The 15,068-nt window shown below is 50.1% G+C and overlaps 1 protein-coding gene across 1 annotated transcript in view; it reads right to left on the reverse strand.

Annotated features, from left to right (window-relative positions):
- LOC136959945 (calcium/calmodulin-dependent protein kinase type 1D-like) overlaps positions 1-15,068 on the reverse strand; it is a 42,155-nt gene that overhangs the window by 20,217 nt on the left and 6,870 nt on the right. The window contains 2 exon segments of the mRNA XM_067254190.1: positions 760-838; positions 2,971-3,102. Coding sequence (XP_067110291.1) covers positions 760-838; positions 2,971-3,102 — 211 coding nt within the window.

A 15,068-nucleotide genomic window follows, 5' to 3' on the forward strand; every position in this document is an offset into this window, starting at 1 on the left:
ATGGCATCTGTGTCTCCCACTACCATAAGTTAAAACTACCCACTGCAACGAGCACACATAATATGGTTAGATCAATATGATATAATATATAAATGTAACTGATTCTAATGCAGAATCCACGTGACTAAGTTAGCATGTTGCATAGGGAGTCAGGTGGCTGAGCGGTGAGGGAATCGGGCTAGTAATCTGAAGGTTGCCAGTTCGATTCCCGGTCATGCCATCTGACGTTGTGTCCTTGGGCAAGGCACTTCACCCTACTTGCCTCGGGGGAATGTCCCTGTACTTACTGTAAGTCGCTCTGGATAAGAGCGTCTGCTAAATGACTAAATGTAAATGCATAGCAATAACATGTGTTGTTAATGTTCATACTGCAGCTCATGGGTCCAAAGAAGGTCTCATGCCTTCTTCAGTCCTCCATCTTAGTGACGATTTAATTGGAGTAATGAGGGCTTAGCATGTGTAGGAGTGTGTGTGTGTGTGTGCAGGGTAGTGTGTGTTTGCGCGTGTTTGTGCGCATGTGTGGTAGAGCTTAAACTGTCACCCCTAGTTCAGTCAACACCACAGGCAGTCTGATTAAAGTATCCGTATGAAAGAGAGAGAGAGGGGGGGGGGGAGAGAAAGAGAGAGAGATAGCTGCCGAGAGAGAGAGAGAGAGAGTGACAGAGAACGAGAGACAGAGAACGATAGAGAGAGAACGAGAGAGCGAGGAGATACAGTTAGGAGAGAAAGGTGTGGTGTTGGTGTGTGTCTGCCAGATACTCACAGCTGCATAATCAGGTAGAGGTGGTTGGAGCTCTCATATATATCTTCCAGGGCCACAATGTTCTCGTGCTGGATCCTATGGACACAGATCACACACAGGACATTCAGATCCAGTCCTGTACAACTACACACACCAAAGGATCCATCCTCTCTCAAGTTTTCCATCTTCTCCTCCTCCCTCCTCTCCCTGAATCCTCTTTCAACCCCTCCATCTTCCCATCTTAGACCCCAGATCAGTATCTGCCCAATACCGCTCTCGCCATGGTTACGGCTCCTCACTGAGGGAGTGCACACACAGGGGACATGTGTGTGTGTGTGCGAGGTGTGTGTGTGTGTGTGTGCGAGGTGTGTGTGTGTGAGTGGATACTAATCTGTGCAGCTGACCTCTTCACAATGGCAATCTGCCCAATGACGTTAGCACAGCGGGAATAATATGCACACACGCACACACACACACACACATTGTCAGAGAAGGTGGGGAGTTCAGAGCATCCATTCTGAGGTCTGATCACTGATGGTGGTGGATGCAGTGGAGCATAGACACACACACACACACACGGTCTCCAGTCTGCATAGCGGATGCCTGTCCTGGGCTTAGCAGGATAGAGTGTTTACCTGCTGTCTGTGGACAGCAGACAGAAGGGATCTTCTCCTCTGGACCCTGACAGGCTCTGATTGGTAGATCTAATCCTTCACAGACCAGGGACACAACCAGAACAATGCCCTCACACACAAGGGGGCAGGGCTGGGACTGATCTGTTTAAACCTTGCATTGCGTGTTACTGACTGTGTGCGTGTGTGTGTGGTAGTGTGTGTGTGTGGTAGTGTGTGTGTAGTGTGTGTCGCTCAGAGAGCCCTGAGGATGGCAGACCAACAGGACCAGAATAAACCAGGGGAGAGTGGGCAGAGACTGTGGCACGACACATCATCACTATATCATAGACGGGGGACGGGGGGAGAGTTAAACAGAGAGAGAAAGATGGAAAGAGAGGGAGCGAGAGAAGAGTGAGAGGGGAAAGAAAGAGGGAAAGGGCGAGAAAGAAAAAGACAGGAAGATTGCAACACTTCCTGGTAACCCTGAAGAGGCGTGGCTCTGCACCGCTGTTGGTCGCCCAGGTTAAGCCTGTCAATCACCTGGTTTCCAGGCAACGCTGACAGAGGCAGAAAACTGAAGGTCAAAGGAAATTAATGGGAGGAGATAGTCGAATTGAACCACGCCCTCTGCGCTCACTGACGCACTATGACCCTACCCCAACACTGCCCCACCCCCTATCCCTCCAATCACAGAGCGGGGACACCCTCCGGTACAATGACAACATTCACCTATAGGTGCAACCCACTCACAGCGTGCGTCACGCAGTCAAATCCTGAGGGAGGCAAATGTTTCAATAAACACACGCTAGCGTTCACGCACACACACAAGCACACACACAAGCATTCTGTAAGGGGATAATACGGTAATCTCTGGTAACCTGTGTGTGTGTGTGTGTGGGTGTGTTTCTCAAGTCCAGATGAAAGGACATGATGAACAGGTGGTATGAACCTCCCCCGTCACACTGCTGATGTAGAGGAGCCTGCTGGGAGCCGGTCAGACACCTGGAGAGTTCACCTGGCCGCCCGCTCTGACCCCGCCCTACACCTGGAGAGTTCACCTGGCTGCCCGCTCTGACCCCGCCCTACACCTGGAGAGTTGACCTGGCCGCCCGCTCTGAACCCGCCCTACACCTGGAGAATTCACCTGGCCGCCCGCTCTGACCCCGCCCTACACCTGGAGAGTTCACCTGGCCGCCCGCTCTGACCCCGCCCTCACCACACTGCTGGGTGACACAGCGACACACCACACGTCCCTGAGAGCAGAGGACCACGTCCCCGTTCTCTTGACATGAGGGAAAAGTGGAGGCCGGACGCCCTCCTCGCAGACACGCTCAATAGAGATCTGTTCTTTGGTGTTGATAGGCAACTGTGAAAGTCACTGTTGGGTGGGGGAGGGGGGGAGGGGGATGGGGGAGGAGATGAAAGTGGCGGTTTGTTTTGGTCTGGGCTGCTGTAGGCTGAGGTGTCCGAGGGGGAGAGGGGAAAGACGACAACACAGAAGTAAAGAGTAGCGGGCGAACCGTTTCCACGGTAACAGAGGGGCGTGTGTGGAGATGTAGGGGAGGGGAGAAGGAAGGGGAGTGATGAGGGCGGGGCCTGGACGAAGAGACTCACTTGCGGAGGACGGCGATCTCGTTCTCGATGCTGCTTTCCTTCCCCTTCAGAGCCTTCTTGGGGATGCATTTGACAGCAAACATCCGTCCTGTGGCCCTCTCCTGAGCCAACACCACTTCTGAGAACGCCCCCCTGGAGAGAGAGGCACGGGGAGGGGGAGAGAGGAGGAGGGGAGAAAGGGAGGTGGAGAGAGAGGAGGAGAGAAAGAAAGGTGGAGAGAGGAGAGAAAGGGAGGTGGAGAGAGAGAAAGAGAGGTGGAGAGACAAGGAGAGGAGGGATAGACAGAGAGATAGGGAAGGAAAGGGATGGATATATATTATTAGCTTTATTGTTTATTATTATTCTGTAACAAGAGGTTGAAAGAGAGTGGTGGTGAGTGGATAATTCACTGCAGTCTGATCATTCAGTTATAGGTTGTTCACCTGAGAGACTTTAACCACACACTCATTGAATTAGCTTCCATCCCCCTCTCTCTCCCTCTCTCTCTCTCCCTCTCTCTCCCTCTCTCTCCCTCTCTCTCCCTCCCTCTCTCTCCCTCTCTCTCCCTCTCTCCCCCTCTCTCCCTCTCTCCCTCTCTCCCTCTCTCTCCCTCTCTCTCCCTCTCTCTCTCCCTCCCTCTCTCTCTCTCCCTGCTTTCCATGTTAACGGTGTGTTCGTCAGTCTGGAGATCTAATCTGGTTGTCCTCATACTTTAGCTGACTGCTGGTGTGTTACTGTGTCAATCAATAAGACCCCGCCCCCCTACTGCCCACTCCTCTCCATTTTTCATAGCTTTAGACACTGCAAGCAATCGCTGCACAACATGTACCATCTTCAAAACAATCGGTATTTGTTTGTTTATTCGATGCATCTACCCCGAAACCGTGTGTGAGAGAGAGAGATGATGTCTGAAAGGATTAAGTCCCCCTCCTCCTCCTCCTTTCTTTCCCCCTCTCTGTGGAGCCTCAATGGGAGGTGCCAGGTAGGGGGTCGGAGGTCAGAGGTCAGAGGTTAGAGTTTGAGTTCAGACAGAGGTAAGAGTGGAGCTCTTTGAGGGGTAGGCTTGCTTTAATAACACTACAAACCAGAAGGGGAGGGAAGAGAGAATGGAGAGACGGAGGACAGAAAAAGAGAGAGACAGAGGGAGAGAGAGAGAGAGAGAGAGAGAGAGAGAGAGAGAGAGAGAGAGAGAGAGGCTGTGTGTGTCTGTGTGCATGTGTGAGTTTGTGGTGTGGTCCAGATAGCCCTGTAGACATTCAGAAGAACCCATTTACTGATGAAGCCGACCCAACGAACCATCTGTCACACCAGAGTGAAGCACTGAACAACAAAAACAAACGTGTACACGCACACACACGCGCATGCACACACACGCAAGCGCACACACCCTTACCCTCTCTGCCTCCACCCTCTCTGCCTCCACCCTCTCTGCCTCCACCCTCTCCTCCCTTTTTCTCCTCATCTGGCATCCTTCCTTTTTTCCTTCAGCGTTTTACTCTCCTTACACCCCCTCTCTTTTTCTCTCTCTCTTCCTCCCTCTCTCTTCCTCCCTCTCTCTTCCTCCCTCTCTCTTTCGCACGTGCGTTCACACGCCAGGCTGATATCATCAGTGTTGGTGTCTTAACATGAAGAAGATTTATTTTCAATGGCAGAGCCACCCCGACGTTCGATCCACACATCGTAAACACACACACACACACACACACACACACACACACAAACACACACACACACACACACACACACACACACACACAAACACACACACACACACACACACACACACACACACACAAACACACACACACACACACACACACACACACACACACACACACACACACACACACACACACACACACACACACACACACACAACCGCCCTCCCCCACAGCCATGCCACTTCTGCTGTGATAAAGGCTGCCTAGCGATGACGTCAGCACAGGCAGTGTGGTGATTGGTCCATCCTGTCTCCACTGGAGCGAACCTTTCATTCATGTCTCTCTCCTCACGTGAATGAGAGAGAGAAAACAGAGGGACGGAGGTGGGGGTGATTGGGGAGAGAGAGAACACAACACAAACACACACACCGAAACACAAGCATGCACAAACAGACATGGTGATACACACACTTTCGCTCCCCTAGTGAACCCTCCTACCCAGGGCCCAGGGTGAGCTGACCCAGGTGACACACATCTCCCTAGGCCATCAAAGCCAGCTGGTCCCCCTGCCCAGGGCATGCACACACTCACACTCCCACGCACGCACACACACACCCACATCTGTGTAAGCAGGCGTCCCAGAGGGAGCGACCGCAGTTGAACGCTCTCTTTCACACACGAACGCGTCGATATCAACGGCTTAACGACTCTCCACTACAACATGAGAAACAACCAGAAAAAGAGGGAAGGAAATGAGCCCTGCAGTATAACACACCACTGGAGAGAGGGAGAGAGGGGGGAGAGAGGGGGGGAGAGAGAGAGAGAGAGAGAGAGAGAGAGAGAGGGGGGGGGGAGAGAGAGAGGATGTAGGTGGTGGGGGAGGGGAGAGAGAGAGAGAGAGAGGGTGAGAGAGAGAGAGAGGGGAGGGAGGATGTAGGTGGTGGGGGAGGGGAGAGAGAGAGAGGTGGTGGTTGTGGGGGGGGAGGTGGTGGGGGGGGGGGCGGTGGTGGGGGGGTCGCAATACTGAATGAACGGAGACTGAATTGTGCACGTCTGTGTTTGAGACGGACAGAAGCTTTGAATGAGGAGACATGATTGTGAGGGGGGGGGGGGGGGGGGTGGCAGTTACGTGGAGGGATGTGTGTGTGTGTGTGTGTGAATGACGACCACCTGTGGGAGGTTGCTGAGACCTTGATGTTTCCCCTGCTGCAGAACCTGTGTGTGACGGGGACCCACTGGCCCCGGGATGGAGGGGACACACAGTGTGTGTGTGTGTGTGAGCCAGATTGATTGGTCTCTCTCTTGAGCATCAGTCCTAGACAGCTTGCTGACAGGTCCTGTTGGTTAACAGAGTCAGTTGAATAACGTGGTGCTGGAGTGATCTCCCAACGAACAACCAAGACACACACACTGGAGCAGAACACAAACACACACACACAAACACACTGAGGCAGAACACACACACACTTTGGGCTGTGAACTACATCCAGTCTCGTTGAAAGGAGGGGTGTGTGTCTGTGAGTGAGTGAGTGTGTAATGTTATTCCCCGGGGAAGGGTTGACAAATTAGACACACATCGTGCATTTCTCCTCTGAAGTGAGAAAGACAGAGAGCTGCTTAGAGAGAGACAGAGAAATGGAGAGAAAGGAAGAGACAGAGAGAGACAGAGAGAGAGAAACAGAGGGAGACAGAGAGCGGGAGAGACAGGGAGAGAGACAGAGAGAGAGACAGAGAGAGGGAGAGACAGAGGGAGACAGAGAGACGGAGAGAGGTAGAGACAGAGAGAGAGAGACAGAGGGAGACAGAGAGAGGGAGAGACAGAGAGACGGAGAGAGGGAGAGACAGAGAGACGGAGAGGCAAAGAGAGACAGACAGAGAGAGAGAGACAGGGACAGATATGGAAAGAGAGGGAGATAGATAGCTGCCTACAGAGAGAGAGAGAGAGAGAGAGAGAGAGAGAGACAGAGAGAGAGAGAGAGAGAAGAGGGTTTAGAGACTGAGACTAGAATAGAGTGACAAGGTGACAGTGACTTACTTTCAGAGGTCCTGATTAGGAACCTCAGAGCCCCCCCACACACACCCTCTCACCCCCCCACACACACCCTCTCACCCCCCCACACACACCCTCTCACCCCCCCACACACACCCTCTCACCCCCCACACACACACCCTCACCCCCCCCCCCCCCACACACACACACACCCTCTCACTCCCAAGGGAACCCCAGGAACACAGTTCTGACTACACAACTCTAATCCTCGCCGCAAAGATCAGGAAAGCATTCTATAATTCTGATCTTCCATCCCCAAGAGTGTTTACCGGGAGCATACCTCCAGCATCACCTCCAGCATCACCTCTGCCTTCGTCAGAGGATGAGAGCAGGGGAACAGAGAGTGCAGAGACACAATCACACCTCCGTCTTGCGGAAGCCTTTTGGAGCCGAAGACAAAACGACACGTTCTGCTGGTGGTTTAGAGGAAGAAAGGAGCTCGTGAACGGCATTTCAACTGAAACATCGGATCCTTTGTGGAAGTGTGATTCGGAACTGAACAATGCAAGGGAACACACACACACACACCCCTACATACACACATTATTTCTTGCTCTTTCATTCACCCACTCACACACACACAATGTCAGCACAGGGTCCTTGGTCTAGGGGAGTCAGTCTGATCAATTACCATTTTAATCAAATGTAAGAACGTGGCGTTTGCTAGCGTTTTGCTAGTCTCAGTGGAGCCTGTCCACGGAACACCCCACACCACCACGGAGAGGGAGAGGGGGAGGGGTAGAGAGAGATAACCACACACCCCAGAGGGCCTGATAATGACAGAGCATGGACAAGGACAATTATACACCGCATAGCAGACGTCATCCCTGAGCTAGACACACACACACACACATTTTGGGATTAGGTTAGAGTTGATTGTAGAACGGAGGGAGGAGCAGAGAAAGTGAAAGGAAAAGAAGAGGGGGGAGAAAAAGAGATTAAATAAAAGAGAAATTATGGGGAGAACTAAGCAAGATGTGGCAAGAACGATGAGAGAGAGAAGAAGAGATGTAGAGATGATGAGAGAGAAGAAGAGATGTAGAGATGATGAGAGAGAGAAGAAGAGATGTAGAGATGATGAGAGAGAGAACCAGAGATGTAGAGATGATGAGAGAGAGAAGAAGAGATGTAGAGATGATGAGAGAGAGAAGAGATGTAGAGATGATGAGAGAGAGAAGAAGAGATGTAGAGATGATGAGAGAGAGAAGAAGAGATGTAGAGATGATGAGAGAGAGAAGAAGAGATGTAGAGATGATGAGAGAGAAGAAGAGATGTAGAGATGATGAGAGAGAGAAGAAGAGATGTAGAGATGATGAGAGAGAAGAAGAGATGTAGAGATGAGATGAGTTCTTGGCAGGTATAAGCGGTAACACCTCTAAATGGTGTCATAGCTAACTGGCTCTGAATCCACACCAAGCAGACTGCTTAGAGGGAGTGGAGGACAGGAGAGAATCAGGATAAAAGGAAAAACAGAATAAGATTTTAAAAATTGGCTTCAGTCACATTAAACCAACTAAATATATTTTTGTGTTGAAGGGTTTGTACATATGAGATATGATCATGAATTTTAAAGATATATTTACATTTACATTTAGTCATTTAGCAGACGCTCTTATCCAGAGCGATTTACAGTAAGTACAGGGATATTCTCCCCGAGGCAAGTAGGGTGAAGTGCCTTGCCCAAGAACACGTCATTTTTCAAGGCCAGGAATCGAACCGGCAACCTTCAGATTACTAGCCCAATCCCTAACCGCTCAGCCACCTGACTCCGTATATATATATTAGAAGCTGCTTCTGTTATCTTCTTGTGTACCATGCTTAGTAGGTAACGAAGCAACGACTCGATTCTAAATGACAAAGCAGAATGCATTCTACAATGAGAGACAGAGAAATAAAAGGGCGAGACAGTAAACAAAGAGTGAATGTGACAGTTTTCGTTACTCCAAAATTATCCCTTTTCATGAGGCAGCAGGGACACTGGTATCATCATCATCCAAATCCCAAACTTCAGATTAAAATCGTCCCAGATAATCCAGGCCTCTCATCGCCTGCGTCTGGAGACTCAAACACTGAGAGCTGCTCTGCCCTCTCCAAGCAAACACACACTCAGATTAAAACAGTAACTACGTCACATCGCTGACACACGCTGTCCTCGTATTCTCTCGGTATCAACTCCAATTACATTTAAAACATTTGAAGTGCATTAATTGCGGAACACTCATGCTGCCTGCTGTCGTTATAAAACGGTATTTGTGTCCTACATTAAGCTACTGTATCTAGCCAAGCCAGCCAACTGTTTGTACTCACATACTGGATGGATGGTTGGGAGATGGGTTGGAGGATTGAGTGATGGGGAGATGGATGCGTGGAAGAACGGATGGGTGGACAAATAGATCAATGAAAGTGTAATAATTAATGTTTTACTGTACTGTCTACAGTCTATTGGCTGTTCTCATCAAGCAGTAGATCGGTGAGTTTTTTTTTTTTTTTATCTTAGAGGGGATTAAGATCCACCAGAAGGCTCTTGTATGTATGTGTGTATGTGTTAGTGTGTGTATATGAGTGTGTGTGTTTAAACAGGAACCTAGCCCAAATCCAACAGCATCACACTCATCCCTCATCCACACAACGCCTTTGTTGCCCGGCGTGTGGGCTTAAATAGCACTGTTGCCACGGCAGCAATTAACTGCCAATTATCGTCTGTATTCCTGATTTAAGAGAGAGGAAGATGTTTCTGAGAGCTGTGGATGTCTGAAGAGATACAATGTGTGTGTATTCCACCGGTTGTGTGTGTGTGTGTGTGTCTGTTTATGTGTGTGAGTCCAGTTTCAAAGTGACCTTGAAGGGAACTTGAGGTGTGTCACATGACCTTCTTCCAGGGCAGCAGAAAAGCACTTCTCTCAGGACCTGATGGGTTCAGAGGTCCTCAAGAACGAACATCAACACAACACACAGCCCGGTCGATCAAAGTAGCATCCCTTTGTTCAGTAGTTGTGGTGTATGGAGTGTGCATTGTGTACATTCACGTGTTCGACGGCGGCTGAGAAGGAGGTGGACACATCCATGCCTCACACACCAGGCCTTCTGTGAGCCGTCAATCCACACAGCTTCAGATGAACAGAGCTGTCAAGACACACACACACACACACACATCTGTTATCGTCCTCATCAACATCCTGTCATAAAGTCCAACTGTTTTGTTTTCCCTCCAAAGACGATACTGTTGCCATCATTCTGTTTCGTTGCTATGGAGTCTACGGGACCTAGAATTAGTGACAACACGCTTACATTTAGACAGAGGGATAGGGGCTGTCGTCTTTAGACAGGCAGACAGAGAGACAGACAGGCAAGCAGACAGACAAACAGACAGGCAGAGAGACAGACATGCAGACAGGAAGAAAGACAGACAAACACACAGGCAGAGAGACAGACATACAGACAGGCAGAGAGACAGACATGCAGACAGGAAAAAAGACAGACAAACAGACAGGCAGAGAGACAGACATACAGACAGGCAGAGAGACAGACATGCAGACAGGAAGAAAGACAGACAAACACACAGGCAGAGAGACAGACATACAGACAGGCAGAGAGACAGACATACAGACAGGCAGAGAGACAGACATACAGACAGGCAGAGAGACAGACATACAGACAGGCAGAGAGACAGACAGACAGGCAGAGAGACAGACAGACAGACAGGCAGAGAGAGAGAGAGACGGGCAGACAGAGCAGTCCAGCTTAACCTCAACTCTATTGGGGGGGGGGGGGGGGGGGTCAGGAACGCATCATTTCCTGTTGACCCTGGAAATAAATGACTGAAAAGGCTCGCTGTATATGCTGTCCTCCTCCCCTCATCTCACTCCTGCTTTTCACCGTTGCGCGCGCACACACACACACACACACACGAGAGAGATCAAGGTTATCAAAGCTAGAGGTTTTCAAACCACAGTTTCTATCTTCACCATGGTTACGGCGGTGGTGACCATTAGGGGCTTGGCCTGTATTTACATATCTACCGCACCATGGCAACCAGCAGGTTAACCTGGAGACCACAACAGAGTCAGTCAACCACATTACTAAATCAATGTGTGGATGTGTGTGTGTGTGTGTTCCTGAGAGTGAGAGAGAAATACAGAGAATCAGACTGTGTGAGAGTGTGTGTGCTGGTTAAATGGAGGCCACAGCAGGTATTTCCGTGCCACATAGTAGCAGTGTTGTGATGAAAGAACAGGGAGAACTTTCAGTGCAGAGATGACTCAGTCCACTCACTCACCTGGGTGATTCCCTGGGAAACCCACCGACTTACAACCGCCAATAAACTTTTTCTTTCTCTCACTCACACACACACCCAACATGCACACACACTTAACACGCACATACACACAAACCCAACACACACACACAACACGCACTTACACACCCCCAACAGCCACATACACACACACGCTGGCTTACAGACTTCTACAGCTGTGGAAACAATGTGTAATGTGGCAATGGCCCACACGGACCAATGAGCTTTGATCTCAGCATCCTGCCTCCACCTGCTGAGAGCAAGTCATGAGATACACACACACACACACACACACACACACAGGCATGCACACACACACACACACACAGGCATGCACACACACACACACACGCACACACACACAGGCACGCACACACACACAGGCATGCACACACACACAGGCACGCACACATACACACACACACACACAGGCATGCACACACACAGGCACGCACACACACACAGGCACGCACACACACACACACAGGCATGCACACACACAGGCATGCACACACACAGGCACGCACACACACACACACACACACAGGCATGCACACACACAGGCACGCACACACACATAGGCATGCACACACACACACAGGCATGCACACACACACACACACACACACACAGGCATGCACACACACAGGCACACTCACACACACACAGGCACACACACACACAGGCACGCACACACACAGGCACACACACACTGGTGTGCCTAGCCTCTCTGTAGAGGGTGGTGAGACTGACTGCAGCTAGATGACCACCCGCTGGCCCTCCACATGGTGTGTGAGAGGGGCTCAGACTAAACGGACACTCCCTGTCAATCACACACTCAGGCGCTGAGCAACCTGCTAGCCTGTTAGCCTGCTAGCCTACGCCTACCATCTGGAGGGAAGGAGGGAGGAAGGGGGAAGGAGGGAGGGAGGTGGAAGAAAAGGAGGAAACAAGAGTATCTGTACTAGATGCCAATAAGCACTCTACAAATCTGTCTGTAACTCGCTCTCTTACACACTCACTCACACACACACACATACAAACACACACAAACACCCACCCACCCGCCCACCCACACACACACACACGAGACTCAGAAGTGTTCAGCCCCAGCAGCTTTAACGAAAGCCCCAATTAATTCAAAACACAAAACAGAACCTGTTGCTCTGACATCCAGTGGCTGACAACCACTGGCAATTATGCTAAGCTTGCTAACAAGGCCATTATAGTGCAGAGCGGGGGGGGGGGTGGGGGGGTGGAGGGGTCTCCTTTGAGCCTGGCTGTGCTGAAGTTGTGGTTAGTGTGACGTTCCACATCCACGTAGAACACACACACAGTGATTATTCACGCCGGTACTGTAAGCATACGCACACACACACAGAGCTGCAGTATTAGCAGCCTTGACACACAGCTGGTCATTCATCAGACTCCGGTTCTGATCTCTGCCGTGACGCAGACAAACACACGCGAGCAGGGGGTCGTCGGCAAGCAGGATGATTCCCTCGTTTATTCATATCAAGTCCATGTCCAACCTCAACCCCAGATCCCTCCCTCCCTCCCTCCCTCCCTCCCTCCCTCCCTCCCTCCCTCCCTCCCTCCCTCCCTCCCTCCCTCCCTCCCTCCCTCCCTGCCGCTGGTCTTCTCCTTTCCTTTTCTCTCTGCCTAACTGCCTCCCCCCCGCCCCCCCCCGAGCAGGCAGGCAGGTTTATGATGTCATAAAGGGATGTGTTGAGGAGCCGGTTATGAAGCCTGGGTGAGGCAGCTGGATCTGACTAGAGGAGGAAAGAAAAGGAAGATGATACACAGAAAGATATGAAGGTAAAGACACACAGAATAAAGAGATGAAAGAGACAGAAAAGAGATAAGAAAAAAAGAGAAATGGAGAAGAAAGAGAGACAGAGGGCCTCATTTATCAAGCCGTTTGTGCCTGTTTCCAGGCGTTAATTGTTCGCAAAGACTGACTTAACCGATGCGGGCTATATACAAACAAGGCGCACTTGGGTAAAATCGCAGACTGCCTGCCACATGAGCGAGAACAGGCAAGTTGTGCTTTCAATATGCGTTTGTGGGAGGGTATTAGGTAAAGTGGGAGGGTCGTGGGGAAAGTGGGAGGGTCGTGGGGAAAGTGGGAGGGTCGTGGGGAAAGTGGGAGGGTCGTGGGGAAAGTGGGAGGGTCTTGGGGAAAGTGGGAGGGTCAGGGGGAAAGTGGGAGGGTCTTGGGGAAAGTGGGAGGGTCAGGGGGAAAGTGGGAGGGTCATGGGGAAAGTGGGAGGGTCATGGGGAAAGTGGGAGGGTCATGGGGAAAGTGGGAGGTGCCCTAATTACGATTGAGGGCGGAGTATGCACTGATTGTCTGATGAGTGTCAGGTTTGATAAATACTACGCAACATAAGGAAGCATAGCGGGCGCAATTACCGAACTTGCAAAAACAGACGCAGCGTAAACTGCGCCATTGTTAGTAAATGAGGCCCAGAGAGAGACAGAGAAAGACAGAGACAGAGAAAGACAGAGAAAGAGACAAAGAGAGAGAAAGAGAGAGACAGAGCGTGAGAGAGAGAAAAACAACACCTAATGGCACTCAAGAGACTTAATGGAGCAGGTTTATGTTTGCAACCATGACTTTGGCCTCAACTTATCTTTGCAGTGTGTGTGTGTGTGTTATAGCAGCAGTTGCAGAGTGTGTGTGTGTTATAGCAGCAGTTGCAGAGTGTGTGTGTGTGTTATAGCAGCAGATGCTGACCAACGAGACCGAGCCAGTTTGCAGCTCAAGGACAAACTAAATGTCCACCTGGACAACTAGGCCAAGCTATTACAAAAATATACTTTCACCGTCTCACACAAACACATAACCTTCTGAAGAAGACTGCTGTCATTTGAACTACAGTGTTTGCAATGAGACTGTGTGTTTCAGTTCCCATTATTGACCTTACTGGCTGACCAACCTTATCCCTGAGGCCTGTATGTTTGTGTGAGTGTGTCTAGATGTGTGTGTGTGTGTGTGTGTGCACATGTGTACCAGATTGACCTTGAGGTGAATGTATCTCCCTTCACTTATCTGCTAGTCCATTGCAATCTCACACCAGCCAGGAACTCTCCAATCACAAACCACAGCTCTCTGGATCAGAGTCAGAGAGACAGTACTCTGGATCAGAGTCAGACAGACAGCACTGGATCAGAGTCAGAGAGACAGCACTCTGGATCAGAGTCAGACACAGGACTCTGGATCAGAGTCAGAGAGACAGCACTCTGGATCAGAGTCAGAGAGACAGCACTCTGGATCAGAGTCAGACAGACAGCACTCTGGATCAGAGTCAGACAGACAGCACTCTGGATCAGAGTCAGACAGACTCTGTTTCTCTCTCTCATTTCCATGGCAATGCTTGCTACTTTCCAGGAGATAAATTGTGCAATCACACATATACAATAGGCAAATTTGTAATACACAAGCGGATCCACATACAGATTCACACACAGATAAGAATGGCACGCCCATAGAATAGACACGGATCCACCCATGCATATATCCTGTGTGTTTTCCCAGTAAAGTGTGTACTATGTGTTGACTCCGGGCAGAGAACTTACATTTCTGGTAACAACATTACACAGCTGCTGTTGCTAACTGTGAAACTGGAAGGTAGAGTTACGGAGATAAGGGTAGAGAGGAAAGCTTCCAAAATGACACAGAGAGGGAAGGAGTGATTATACAGAAGGAAGAGGAGTGAGGAATTTGTCAAGTTTCCTCCATTGAGGAAATCTGATTGGCTGTCATAAGGCAGGAAGTGGAGGTGAATGGAGCACACTGTTGATGGGGGGTGACACATAGATATATATAAAGTCTAGATGTCTTATGGCGGAGTCTAGAACGTCCGCACATGGCGGCCATCTTGCTACAGTCAACTCGCTCAGATATGTCGTTATGCCACTGCATACTTCTATTCTTAAAAAAAACACATCTTATTCATAAGTGTGCAGTGGCATAACGACATCTCTGACGTTGATAACAAACCAAACCGTTTCAAAATCGGTTGAAAATTGAGCAAGTTATGGTCATTTAAAAAGTACATGTAGCACCAACACAATGTTATGGGTGAGCGAGTTGACTGTAGCAAGATGG

Source organism: Osmerus mordax, chromosome 17 (assembly GCF_038355195.1).
Source record: "Osmerus mordax isolate fOsmMor3 chromosome 17, fOsmMor3.pri, whole genome shotgun sequence".
Taxonomy (NCBI): Eukaryota; Metazoa; Chordata; class Actinopteri; order Osmeriformes; family Osmeridae; genus Osmerus; species Osmerus mordax.